This window comes from Conger conger, chromosome 19, assembly GCF_963514075.1.
Source record: "Conger conger chromosome 19, fConCon1.1, whole genome shotgun sequence".
Classification (NCBI taxonomy): domain Eukaryota; kingdom Metazoa; phylum Chordata; class Actinopteri; order Anguilliformes; family Congridae; genus Conger; species Conger conger.
Genome location: NC_083778.1, coordinates 22320465 through 22334524, shown reverse-complemented (window position 1 = coordinate 22334524; position 14060 = coordinate 22320465). Strand labels below are relative to the sequence as shown.

Genomic DNA, 14060 nt, shown 5'->3' with positions numbered 1-14060 from the left:
ATTCTTTTCTTTTTTTCTTTTTTTTTGCCTTTATATCCCCCCCCCATTATTATATATTTTTTAGTTTTTTGTTTTTTTTTAAACTGTAGTTTCAGTGCAATGCGTGGAACGATAAACAGGTGGCCTGGGTTGTTTATTTTTTTTAGATTATTGACGTTGGGTTCAGAGCGCGGCTCTAGCTGGTGTCCATGGACTCCATGTTGGCCGAGCTGGAGTCCTTCTGGATGCTGTCGAAGATGGCGGCCAGCTCGGGGTTGGAGCTGATCTGCGACTGGAACTCGCTCATCAGGGGGCTCTTCTCCGCCTCTGGGATGGTGAGCAGGGCCACCACCGCCCGCATGGCCGACCTCTTCAGCTCGTCCTGCTTCTCAAACTCCTGCTTCACCGAGTTCGCCTTGACCTGAGCGCACACACACGCACACGTACACATGTACATACACACAGACACACACACACACACACACGTACACACACACGTACGTACACACGTACGTACACACACACACACAGACACACAGACACACACACACGTACACACACGTACACACACGTACACACACGTACACACACGTACACACACGTACACACACACACACAATGTTTATTTCATTTGCAACTTATTCATATAACTTCATAAAGCAGATATAGATAGTTTAAGTCGCAGGCACAGGTAAGGCAGCAGGTAAGAGCAGGTAAAGGTAAGGCAGCAGGTAAGAGCAGGTAAAGGTAAGGCAGCAGGTGAGAGCAGGTGCAGGTAAAGGTAAGGCAGCAGGGAAGAGCAGGTAGATACAGGTAAGGCAGCAGGTGAGAGCAGGTACAGGTAAAGGTACAGGTAAGGCAGCAGGGAAGAGCAGGTAAAGATACAGGTAAGGCAGCAGGTGAGAGCAGGTGCAGGTAAGGCAGCAGGTGAAAGCAGGTACAGGTGCAGGTAAGGCAGCAGGTGAGAGCAGGTAAAGGTAAAGGTACAGGTAAGGCAGCAGGTGAGAGCAGGTAAAGGTAAAGGTACAGGTAAGGCAGCAGGTGAGAGCAGGTAAAGGTACAGGTAAGGCAGCAGGTGAGAGCAGGTAAAGGTACAGGTAAGGCAGCAGGTGAGAGCAGGTAAAGGTACAGGTAAGGCAGCAGGTGAGAGCAGGTAAAGGTAAGGCAGCAGGTGAGAGCAGGTGCAGTACCTTTGTGGTGCAGGTGGCCCGCAGTGGCTCCACAAGCCGGTCCAGCCTCTGCAGCACAGCGCTGGGGCACAGAGAGGACAGCCTGGCCAGCATCAGGAACGTCAGCATCTGGAGAAACACACACACCCCCTCACTAAACAACACACACACCCCCTCACTACACAACACACACACACCCTCACTAAACAACACACACACCCCCTCACTACACAACACACACACACCCTCACTAAACAACACACACACCCCCTCACTAAACACACAAACCCCCCTCACTAAACAACTGACAAACCCCCTCACTAAACAATGCACAAACCCCCTCGCTAAACAACTGACAAACCCCCTCACTAAACACACAAACCCCCTCACTCAACAACACACAAACCCCTTCACTACACAACACACAAACCCCCTTGCTCGTCAACTGACAACTCAAATACAGAGCTAACCAGTGCTCTCTTCTTAACGAATTTCCAAAAGTTTTATTTTGGTAGGTTTATTGTTGTGGCCTGGATCTCTGACTGTTTTTTCTTCTTATTTCTCTGCCTCATAATGGCTTCCTTGACTGTCACTGGCACAACTCTGGGCCACAAGCTGACAAACACCAGTAACAGACTCCAAAGGTGATCAAAAGCCTAGAATCAAGACTAGATACTGAAAGCTTTCCGATACCAGGACTAATGAGAAGCAGCTGAGAAGTAAAACTGTCCAATTACTTTTGGTCCCCTGAAATGGGGACAGTCAGTTTCATTTAAAATCGATTGTGTAGATTAACACAGCTCAGTGTGGTCCAGGTTCTCTGGATTAACACCCTTCGTTGCAGTCGTGAGGTGCACCTTGATGTCGTAGTGGTCCTTTAGCCCGTCCTCCACGTGGTTGAGGAACTCGAAGATGTCTAGCCGGTCCAGGCAGCTGTCGAGAAGGGTGTACATGCACTCGAACGCGGCCTTGCGAATGTCCAGCCCGTCGTCCACCGTGTGTTTGAAGGGTCCCATCTCCACCTGCAGGGCCAGACAACACGGCCGTCACCAAACAACAACTATAACACAGCCTCTTTAGTCCTTTATTTAACCAGGGGAGATGCACTGAGAATGTGTTTTTGCAGGATGCCAAGAACATTTGCACATGGCGTCAGAGAGGTTGAGAACAGTGTGGGACCTGCACTGGAACGGCCAGGCCACCTTCAGGACTGAACCCTGAGAGGAAGAGGAGGAAGAGGAGGAGAAGGAGGACTCGCCTCTCGGATCAGCTCCTTGCGCACTTTGGTCTCGTTGTACAGGTGTGGCAGAACCGTGTCCAGCAGGTCCCGGATCAGCGAGGGCTTGTTGTGCGCTGCGGAGTTAAACGTCACCAGGGCAACCCGCCGCACGTTCAGGTCTGGGTCTTCCAACGTCTTCAGGAAGTCGCCTAGGACGAAGGACAGTGTTTGGTGGGTTACCCCAGTAGATCTCCAGTGGGTGTTAGGTGGGCTACCCCAGTAGATCTCCAGTGGGTGTTAGGCGGATGACCCCAGTAGATCTCCAGTATGTATTAGGTGGATTACCCCAGTAGATCTCCAGTGGATTACCCCAGTAGATCTCCAGTGTGTATTAGGTGTATTACTGTAGATCATCTCCAGTGTGTATTAGGTGTATTACTGTAGATCATCTCCAGTGTGTATTTGGTGTATTACTGTAAATCATCTCCAGTGTGTATTAGGTGTATTACTGTAGATCATCTCCAGTGTGTATTAGGTGTATTACTGTAGATCATCTCCAGTGTGTATTAGGTGTATTACTGTAGCTCATCTCCAGTGTGTATTAGGTGTATTACTGTAGCTCATCTCCAGTGTGTATTAGGTGTATTACTGTAGCTCATCTCCAGTGTGTATTAGGTGTATTACTGTAGCTCATCTCCAGTGTGTATTAGGTGTATTACTGTAGATCATCTCCAGTGTGTATTAGGTGTATTACTGTAGCTCATCTCCAGTGTGTATTAGGTGTATTACTGTAGATCATCTCCAGTGTGTATTAGGTGTATTACTGTAGATCATCTCCAGTATTAGGTGTATTACTGTAGCTCATCTCCAGTGTGTATTAGGTGGATTACTGTAGATCATCTCCAGTATTAGGTGGATTACTGTAGCTCATCTCCAGTATTAGGTGGATTACTGTAGCTCATCTCCAGTATTAGGTGGATTACTGTAGCTCATCTCCAGTATTAGGTGTATTACTGTAGCTCATCTCCAGTATTAGGTGTATTACTGTAGCTCATCTCCAGTATTAGGTGTATTACTGTAGCTCATCTCCAGTATTAGGTGTATTACTGTAGCTCATCTCCAGTGTGTATTAGGTGGATTACTGTAGATCATCTCCAGTATTAGGTGGATTACTGTAGCTCATCTCCAGTATTAGGTGTATTACTGTAGCTCATCTCCAGTATTAGGTGTATTACTGTAGCTCATCTCCAGTGTGTATTAGGTGTATTACTGTAGCTCATCTCCAGTATTAGGTGTATTACTGTAGCTCATCTCCAGTGTGTATTAGGTGGATTACTGTAGATCATCTCCAGTATTAGGTGGATTACTGTAGCTCATCTCCAGTATTAGGTGTATTACTGTAGCTCATCTCCAGTATTAGGTGTATTACTGTAGCTCATCTCCAGTGTGTATTAGGTGTATTACTGTAGCTCATCTCCAGTATTAGGTGTATTACTGTAGCTCATCTCCAGTGTGTATTAGGTGTATTACTGTAGCTCATCTCCAGTATTAGGTGTATTACTGTAGCTCATCTCCAGTGTGTATTAGGTGTATTACTGTAGCTCATCTCCAGTATTAGGTGGATTAATGAAGGGGAAGGGGGCTCACCTATGCAGTTCTTGAGCAGAGGGTCGATGGTCTGTGGGTGGTCAGAAATGGTGAACTTCACCGCCGTCACCACGGAGCTCCTGGCGTAGGAGGACCCTGCAGGGCAGAAACACGCGTCTCTATAGGCTGCTGCACGAGCCAATGGCATTCCAGCACACCGTTAATCTCACTCGCACAATACCTGCTAAAAATAGTCTGGTGTATATAGAGCAGGGGGATGAAGTATCTGTGAAACCCCAGGCCCTGAGTGTGAGTCACGGACCGCAGTTAACATCCCCCCATTAATCTCCCGAGAGGAACCAATAGATGGTATCTGCACGCTCCCATCCCCAGCGCTGCTTCTACACTCTTTATCAGAGCCGCTATTAACTGCAGATCTGCTGACTCGGCTAACAGAACAGTGACATCACTTCCTGATTCAGAGCGGCTCACAAAGTGCCGAATCGTCTTCGTAAAAAAGCTGCTTCAGCTCAGAACCTCGACTAAAAGCATCATCATGAAAGTTCTGCCTTGCAATGAGTGCAAACTGGCAAACAGGTGTGTCCGAGTGGCAGAACCGAGTCAAATGCATAACCGTTTTGGACTCTGCTTGGATACTGCTCGAATGATCTTGCCTGGAGCAACTGAGCCAACCAAGAGGACCAGAAGGCCGGGTTTGAACTTTTTGGAGAGTATTTCATAAGTTCCAATACACCAGGCAAGCTCAGTAAAGCGTAGACAAGTAGTTGAATCCAAAACAATTCCGTATTTGACCCAGGTGTGTGGAGGGGCGGTGTGTGGAGGGGCGGTGTGAGCAGGAGCGGACAGACAGACGCAGACAGACGCAGACAGACGCAGACAGACGCAGACAGACGCAGACAGACGCAGACAGACGCAGACAGACGCAGACAGACGCAGACAGACGCAGAGACAGGCAGACAGACGCACAGACAGTCAGACACGCAGAGGGGCAGGCAGACAGACTGACAGACGGACAGACGCACAGGCAGACAGGCAGGCCCACCTGACAGCAGGTACCCTTTGAGGCGGGGCAGCAGGGTCTCGGGGTCGATGAGCGTGAGCTTGCCCAGACACTCGGCCACCACGTTGCGCGTGCCCTCCTCCGTGCACTCGCAGTGCTTGAGCAGCAGCGCCCACACGCTCTCCACGTAGGGCCGCAGGCCGGCCACGGCGGCCGAGCCGATGATCTCCTTCAGCGAGTGCAGCAGCAGGTACTGCCGCTTGGGCTGGCCCGAGATCTCCTGCAGCACGAAGGGCAGGTACTCGGGCAGGTTCCCCACGCTGATGCTGCCCAGCGCGTACGAGGCCGCCGACTTCACCTCCTCGCTGGCGGACGAGAAGGCGTCCAGGATGACGGCCTTGAGCTCGGGCTGGCCGCTCAGGTCCACGTGGTGGCCCACCTCGCCCAGGGACAGCAGCGCCAGCAGCCGGATGGAGTCGGTGGAGCGCGAGTTCTTCACGTCCTGGATGAACTGGCCCACCACGGCCGGGCCCTCGCGGGGGCAGGCGCGCGTCAGCGCGGCCACGCACTTGGCGATGGAGTAGTAGGACTGCTTGTGCGCCAGCGTGGCGCTCTGCGCGTACACGGGGCCCGTCAGCATGCGCAGCAGGTCCATGTAGCCCAGCCCCGCCGTCCCCGTGGAGACCAGCGCCTGGAAGAAGTCCAGCATGGCGCAGAGGGCGCCGCCCTGCAGGAGGGGCGAGCGCACCAGGGCGATGAGCTCGGGCAGGATGGCGCCGCTGATCTTGGACAGGGAGTCGGGGTGCGCGGTGGCCAGCGTGGTGAGGAAGCCGATGGCCATCTGGGACACGTGCATGTCGCTCTCGCTGATGAGCGGGGGCAGCTCGGCCAGCACGGCGTCGATCATGGCGGGCGTGGCCGCGTCGCCGTAGCTCTTCACCAGGATGTCGAGCGCCGCCAGCGTGCTCAGCTTCAGCGCCCGCTGGTTCTTGCGCAGGAAGGAGGCCAGGATGGGCACGGCGTCGCCCAGAACGGGCCGCAGGTCGATGCGCAGCGGGGAGCCGGCGATCAGCGTCAGCGCCTTCACCGTGGTGAGCCGCGTGATCTCGTTCCTCAGGCGCTCCAGGAAGATCTGCAGCGTGGGCGGCAGGTCCGACCCAAGGCTGTCGCCCAGGTTGCAGATCACCTGGCCCATGCAGGAGATGGCGCGCTCCTTCACCTCCTGGTCGATGTCGGCGGCTTTGAGCCGGCGCACGGTGCAGGAGAACAGGTCCTGGATGTAGGGCGAGGCGTCGAAGGCGTCGGGCTGGTCCAGCGGCCGGATCACGCGCACCAGCTGCTGCGTCACCAGCAGGGCCTCCGACGTGATCTTGTAGAAGGGGTCTCCCACGCAGGCCACCACGGGCGGCACCAGGGCCTGCACGTGCGCGTGGAACACCTGCGGCTGGTGGTTGCACAGGATCACGTACAGACACGACAGCGCGTCGATCTTCAGGTTGGAGGAGCTCGACTTGTCGTTCAGAGAGAAGATGATGCCTGCGGACGGAGGAACCACACCGATTAGAAACGGCGTCCCGTCTAACAGCAGATACTCACCGCTATCATCCATAAAACCTGCGTTACAGCCCTGTTCTAAAGCGCTACAGCAGCACAATAAAGAAATATGCTACAGTGAAGGTCCATAAAAAGCCTGGAGAGTATGAGAGTATGTAATCAGTTGTGAACGGGAGCCTTCAGGTCCTCTACTCCACGGACACGAGTCACAATAAAGCTCCCTGATAGAATAAATGTCAGGTGCAGCACACGCCAGTCTGCTTTTATGACAGCTTCAGCGTGGATGCCCACATGGCTATCGTCATAGTTACGACTTGTGATACGGACAGGCCTCGACTCTGTTAAAGCAGCATTGAATCACTCCCCCCCCCCCCCCCCCGAACAGAACTACGCCATGCGGGACGTTATCCACCCGCTGGCACCCTGGGGTTCGAGTCTCGCCCTGAACGGCCATAAGACTGAGGAATGAGAAAAGTGCCGTCTTATCAGAACACACCCAGCCGTGTCAGACCCCACAGGGCCCGACGTATTCCCAGGGTTCAGGGCCCGACGTGTTCCCAGGGTTCAGGGCTCTGCTCTGCTCAGCTCTGCTCAGCTCATGCCAAATGCACCTGCAGCCTGTGTGTCAGTTCTGCAGAGAGCCAATCCCCTCCGCACAAAACTCGCTTCTGATAAAGATTCAACAAAAGAAAAATGGAAAGCCCCCTTTCGCAGAGTCAGCAGAGATTAATACATCTTAAATCTTTTTTTAAACTGCTAAAGATGTACTTTTTAAGAAAGTTTCTTTCCGACTAATTGCAGCGCCCCAAAGCTTGACAATGCCAGACAAGGCCGTTTTTTTATAACATGAACAGAACATCCCAGAATTCCATCTGCCTTTGGTACCAGTTCAGGCCCACAAAGTCTTATATTATTTACTCCAGATATTGAGCTGATGGCGTTATCCAAAGCTAGGCCGTAGGTTGCCCGATAAGTCTTATTCAAATCTGGGGAGTTGTAACAGAGTAACGAGTGTGTGTGTGTGTGTGCGTGTGCGAGCGTGTGTGTGTGTGTGTGTGTGAGTGTGTGAGTGTGTGTGTCTGTGTGTGAGAGTGTGTGTGCGTGTGTGTGCGTGTGTGTGCGTGTGTGTGCGTGTGTTTGCGTGTGTGTGCGTGTGTGTGCGTGTGTGTGTGTGTGTGAGAGTGTGTGTGTGTGTGTGTGTGTGTGCGTGTGTGAGCGCCTGTGTCTGTGTCTGTGCGTGTGTGTGCGCGCGAGTGAGTGAGCGAGCGAGCGTGCGTGTGTGTGAGAGAGTGTGTGTGCGCGAGTGCGTGTGTGTCTGCGCGTGTGTGAGTGTGAGAGAGAGTGTGGGTGCATGTATGAGGGACTCGTACCCGGGACCAGCACGGGTATGTGCTGGGTCAGAGCCCCAGGCAGCACGTTGACCAGCTCTGTCAGCATGTTGAAGCAGCACTGCCGGGTCTTCACACTCTTCTCCTTCATCTGCTTGTGCAGGGCCTTCACAGTCATGGGCACCTGCAGAGACACAGCTGTCAATCACCCAGCCTCCTGAACCACACACTGCACCTGTGAATCACCCAGCCTCCTGAACCACACACTGCACCTGTCAATCACCCAGCCTCCTGAACCACACACTGCACCTGTCAATCACCCAGCCTCCTCAACCCACACCGCACCTGTCAATAGTGTATAGTGGCTCTTCAGCACGGTGAGGGGGTATAGTGTGTGTGTCTATTGTATATGGTGTATAGTGTACAGTGTCTCTGGCTCTGCAGCATGGTGAGGGGGGTAATAGTGTATAGTACCTGGCTCTTCAGCATGGTGAGGGGGTATAGTGTATATGGGGTATAGTGTACATTACCTGGCTCTGCAGCATGGTGAGCTGGGTATAGTGTATATGGCGTATAGTGTGTAGTACCTGGCTCTGCAGCATGGTGAGGGGGGTATAGTGTATATGGCGTATAGTGTGTAGTACCTGGCTCTGCAGCATGGTGAGGGGGTATAGTGTATATGGCGTATAGTGTGTAGTGTGTAGTACCTGGCTCTGCAGCATGGTGAGCTGGGTATAGTGTATATGGCGTATAGGGTGTAGTACCTGGCTCTGCAGCATAGTGAGGGGGTATCGTGTATATGGTGTATAGTACCTGGCTCTGCAGCATGGTGAGGGGGTATAGTGTATATGGGGTATAGTGTGTAGTGTACAGTACCTGGCTCTGCAGCATGGTGAGGGGGTATATTGTATGTGGTGTATAGTGTATATGGGGTAGTGTGTAGTGTACAGTACCTGGCTCTGCAGCATGGTGAGGGGGTATAGTGTATATGGGGTATAGTGTATAGTGTACAGTACCTGGCTCTGCAGCATGGTGAGTGGGGTATAGTGTATAAGGTGTATAGGGGGGTATCGTGTATATGGGGTACAGTACCAGGCTCTGAAGCATGGTGAGGGGGTATAGTGTATATGGGGTATAATGTGTAGTGTACAGTACCTGGCTCTGCAGCATGGTGAGGTGGTATAGTGTATATGGTGTATAGTGTGTAGTGTGCAGTGTGTAGTACCTGGCTCTGCAGCATGGTGAGGGGGTATAGTGTATATGGTGTATAGTGTACAGTACCTGGCTCTGCAGCATGGTGAGGTGGTATAGTGTACATGGTGTATAGGGGGGTATAGTGTATATGGGGTACAGTACCAGGCTCTGCAGCATGGTGAGGGGGTATAGTGTATATGGGGTATAGTGTGTAGTGTACAGTACCTGGCTCTGCAGCATGGTGAGGGGGTATAGTGTATATAGTGTATAGGGGGGTATAGTGTATATGGTGTATAGTGTGCAGTGTGTAGTACCTGGCTCTGCAGCATGGTGAGTGGGTATAGTGTATATGGTGTGTAGTGTACAGTACCTGGCTCTGCAACATGGTGAGGGGGGGGTATAGTGTATATGGGGTATAGTGTATAGTGTACAGTACCTGGCTCTGCAGCATGGTGAGGGGGGGGTATAGTGTATATGGGGTATAGTGTATAGTGTACAGTACCTGGCTCTGCAGCATGGTGAGGGGGGGGGGGTATAATGTATATGGGGTATAGTGTATAGTGTACAGTACCTGGCTCTGCAGCATGGTGAGCGGGGTACAGTGTATATGGGGTACAGTGTATATGGTGTATAGTGTGTAGTACCTGGCTCTGCAGCATGGTGAGTGGGTATAGTGTATATGGTGTATAGTGTATATGGGGTATAGTGTACAGTACCTGGCTCTGCAGCATGGTGAGGGGGGTATAGTGTATATGGTGTATAGTGTATATGGGGTATAGTGTATAGTGTATATGGGGTACAGTACCTGGCTCTGCAGCATGGTGAGGGGGTATAGTGTATATGGGGTATAGTGTATAGTGTACAGTACCTGGCTCTGCAGCATGGTGAGGGGGGTATAGTGTATATGGGGTATAGTGTACAGTACCTGGCTCTGCAGCATGGTGAGGGGGGGTATAGTGTATATGGGGTATAGTGTACAGTACCTGGCTCTGCAGCATGGTGAGGGGGGTATAGTGTATATGGGGTATAGTGTATAGTGTGTAGTACCTGGCTCTGCAGCATGGTGAGGGGGTATAGTGTATAGTGTACAGTACCTGGCTCTGCAGCATGGTGAGGGGGTATAGTGTATAGTGTATAGTGTACAGTACCTGGCTCTGCAGCATGGTGAGGGGGTATAGTGTATATGGTGTATAGTGTATATGGGGTATAGTGTATAGTGTATATGGGGTATAGTGTATAGTGTATATGGGGTACAGTACCTGGCTCTGCAGCATGGTGAGGGGGTATAGTGTATATGGGGTATAGTGTATATGGTGTATAGTGTATATGGGGTACAGTACCTGGCTCTGCAGCATGGTGAGGGGGTATAGTGTATATGGGGTATAGTGTATATGGTGTATAGTGTATATGGGGTACAGTACCTGGCTCTGCAGCATGGTGAGGGGGGTATCGCCCTGCTCCATGGCGTCGGGGTCACACAGCCAGCTCTGGGCGGGGCGGGTCTGCTTCAGGAGGGACAGGTACGCGTGGAACACGTCCGCCTTCACGTTCTCCTCGCGCTCCTTGAAGCGGCCAATCAGGGCGGGCGACACGGTGCGGTAGAACTCGGGCAGCATCTCGTGCCGCGTGCTCACCACGGCGTCCAGACACTTAGCCGCCGCCCGCCGCACCTTCCAGCTCATGTCATCATCATCGCTGTACTCGTCATCGCTGCCTGCGGCCAATCAGGGGAGAGAGGGGACTTCAACGGACCAATCGGCGCTCACGTGGCTGAGGCGAGGGCCAGTTTGAGTGAGGATCTGTGCAGCACTTTCATAAAGCCGACTAACTAAACCGACCGACTAAACAAAACAGGGAATACAAAATCCTCAGTCAAACTTCAGACCGTTTATAAAAGAGCAAACGCAGCCACCTGTGACTGAAACACCGGGAGTGTATTTCCAGGTGAGCAGCCTGAGTACATCAGAGAGACAGGGGGGTCAGAGCGCCCCAGCTGCGTCTAACGAGCCCTGGCACGGACGCTGACCCGCCCCCGCACAGGGCCCGTCCCTCATTGGCCGAAACGAGCAGAGGAAAGTGGAAGCCGCCGGCCGTTCCTAACGGGGACGGCGCGTTGCAGCTCCACACGCGCCGTCTCTCACGACACAGACTTTATCTCTCCTGAGGAAACGGCGGTTTGCTGGGCTGGCAGATCAATTTTCTGATATCTGCCAAGAGCTCAAAGCTCAGCTGTGTTTTAACGAGACTAAGGGGGGGCACAGTTAGGCACAGGAAGCCAGGGCGAAATTTGTCAGGAGGAAAATTCCACAGCAAATTGGGCAATTGCAATACAATTCCCATGAACCCTTACAGAAGCATCTCAGACAACATACAGACATACTTTGCAATGCATTCTGGGAGCCGGAGGCAAGTGAAAGAGGGAAATGGGCGCACACGTTGTTCGTGTAGCTCGGCTAGTTCACTCGTATAGTACCTGGGAGAGGTGCACAGAGGTGTGGGAAAGCTAAGGCCTCCAAGCCTTAATGTGACAACATTCTCTGGCGACGCAACCCTCAAATTCAAAATAACGTTGTTGCCCTTGGCTAGGAGTGCCTTCACATTCAGCGGACTGTTAACTCGCTTGTTTACAGAACCTTCGGAAGGAGAGAGAGATGAGGGTTTAAATCTCTCGAGGACTCGGGCAAATCTCCAACTCGTTAAGATTTTAACAACTGAAGATGATGGCCAGCTGCAGAGGGCAGGACTGGCAGAGGGAGCTGGAGGGGGCTCAGGAGAGCCCAGCGGGTGGGAGGGTGAGACGGCTGTAATGGGGGCTCAGGAGAGCACAGAGGGAGGGTGAGATGGTGGTAATGGCGGTAAGGGTGTTCACGGCGGCGGGCTCTCTGTACCCTGGTAGTCCTCGTCCACTCCGTCCGCGTCCATGGCGTTCTCGTCTTCGTCCTCGTCATCGTAGTTGTAGTTGGGGTCGTAGGTCAGGTACGTCAGGCAGATGCTGATGACTGTGGGGACGTGGGGGTACACTTCTTTGGGACACCTGCAGAGGGAAGGGGGGCTCAGGTTCAGTTTGGGGGTCACCGAGTCACCCTAATTGTTTGTCACACTGATGATTGAGGAGCAGTGAGGTCACCACGCACCGCCGGACGAACGACTCGAAGGCCTGGATGCAGTACTCCCGCAGCTCGTCATCGTCGATGTTGCAGAACTTCACCACCAGGGGGATGATCTTCTCCAGGTACTCACCTGAGGGGCGGGTGAGGAAAAAACCCATCATTTTACAAACACAACCAGTCAAAGAAATTGTTTTTGGATAACCGACAGGCAGAAAACACAGGTCTGACACGGAGGCCCCTCCGTGGGCCCTCTGTGGGCCCCTCTGTGGGCCCTCCGTGGGCCCAGGTCGGAGCGCAGGCTCACCGATGCGGTGCCCAGCCTGCCGGCTGATGGCGGCGATGCACTGGATGTAGGTGCGCGTGGTGGACATGGAGTCGTTCTTGGACAGCTCCGACAGCAGGTGCTCGATCAGGTCCACGAACACCAGGTTGCCGCAGCTCATGACCAGGTGTCCGAGGGCGATGATGGTCCTCTTCCTCACCGCCAGGCGCGGGCTGGTCAGCTGGGGCAGCAGGCAGCTCAGGATGGAGGGGTGGAAGTTCACCAGCAGGCCCCCCTGTCTGAGGGGGGCAGAGACACAGCACTGAGAGGGGCCCAGACAACACTCAAAAAAACCTCTGTGCTGCAGTTAGAGCTGTGCTATAGCTGTGCTACAGTCAGAGCCTGTGCTATAGGTGTGCTACAGTTAGACCCTGTGCTATAACTTTGCTACAGTTAGACCCTGTGCTATAGCTGTGATACAGTCAGACCCTGTGCTATAGCTGTGCTAGTTATACCCTGTGCTACAGCTGTGCTACAGTCAGAACCTGTGCTAAACCTGTGCTACAGTCAGACCCTGTGCTATAGCTGCGCTAGTTATACCCTGTGCTACAGCTGTGCTAGTCAGACCCTGTGCTATATAGCTGTGCTACAGTCAGACCCTGTGCTATAGCTGTGCTACAGTTAGACCCTGTGCTATATAGCTGTGCTACAGTCAGACCCTGTGCTATAGCTGTGCTACAGTTAGACCCTGTGCTATAGCTGTGCTACAGTCAGAGCCTGTGCTATAGCTGTGCTACAGTCAGACCCTGTGCTATAGCTGTGCTACAGTCAGACCCTGTGCTATAGCTGTGCTACAGTCAGACCCTGTGCTATAGCTGTGCTACAGTTATACCCTGTGCTATAGCTGTGCTACAGTCAGACCCTGTGCTATAGCTGTGCTACAGTCAGACCCTGTGCTATAGCTGTGCTACAGTTATACCCTGTGCTATAGCTGTGCTATAGCTGTGCTACAGTCAGACCCTGTGCTATAGCTGTGCTACAGTCGCTCTCCCCACCTGCACAGCATGTCGGCCATGATGTCCAGGGCCTCCAGCTGCACGGAGACGTCCTCCTGCTTGGCGATGGCGCTGGTGAGGCGGCCCGTGATCTTCTTACACACGCTGGCAGCCAGGGCCGAGCCTGGGGGAACCAGCACAGACCAGACCAGTGTGAGATCCTCGTCATCACCTTCATCACCGCACACACTCTCACACTCACACTCACACTCACACTCACACTCACACTCACACTCACACTCACACTCACACTCACACTCACACTCACACTCTCTCACACACTCTCTCACACACTCTCTCACACACTCTCTCACACACTCTCTCACACACTCTCTCACACACTCTCTCACACACTCTCTCACACACTCTCACACACACTCTCACACACACTCTCACACACACTCTCACACACACTCTCACACACACTCTCACACACACTCTCACACACACACACACACACACACACACACACACACACACACACACTTTATAAACCTTTTGCTTTTCACTCATTTCACAGGTGACATCGGTAAAAGGTGAGCCCTGATCACATGGTAAAGTGTTGCATTGGTGCAGCTCTGC

At 52.7% G+C, this 14060-nt stretch overlaps 1 protein-coding gene across 1 annotated transcript in view; it reads right to left on the bottom strand.

Annotated features, from left to right (window-relative positions):
* Positions 1-114: 114 nt before the first annotated feature.
* Positions 115-14060, bottom strand: part of cand1 (cullin-associated and neddylation-dissociated 1) — a 39180-nt gene continuing 25234 nt past the window's right edge. The window contains exons 6-17 of the mRNA XM_061228974.1: positions 13479-13602; positions 12466-12722; positions 12186-12291; positions 11940-12085; positions 10473-10765; positions 7900-8041; positions 5018-6511; positions 4015-4110; positions 2407-2576; positions 2006-2170; positions 1170-1277; positions 115-400 (exon numbers count right to left, since the gene is read on the bottom strand). Of these exons, the coding sequence (XP_061084958.1) occupies positions 176-400; positions 1170-1277; positions 2006-2170; positions 2407-2576; positions 4015-4110; positions 5018-6511; positions 7900-8041; positions 10473-10765; positions 11940-12085; positions 12186-12291; positions 12466-12722; positions 13479-13602 (3326 nt within the window). The 3' untranslated portion in view covers positions 115-175. The remainder of the gene's footprint in view (positions 401-1169; positions 1278-2005; positions 2171-2406; positions 2577-4014; positions 4111-5017; positions 6512-7899; positions 8042-10472; positions 10766-11939; positions 12086-12185; positions 12292-12465; positions 12723-13478; positions 13603-14060) is intronic.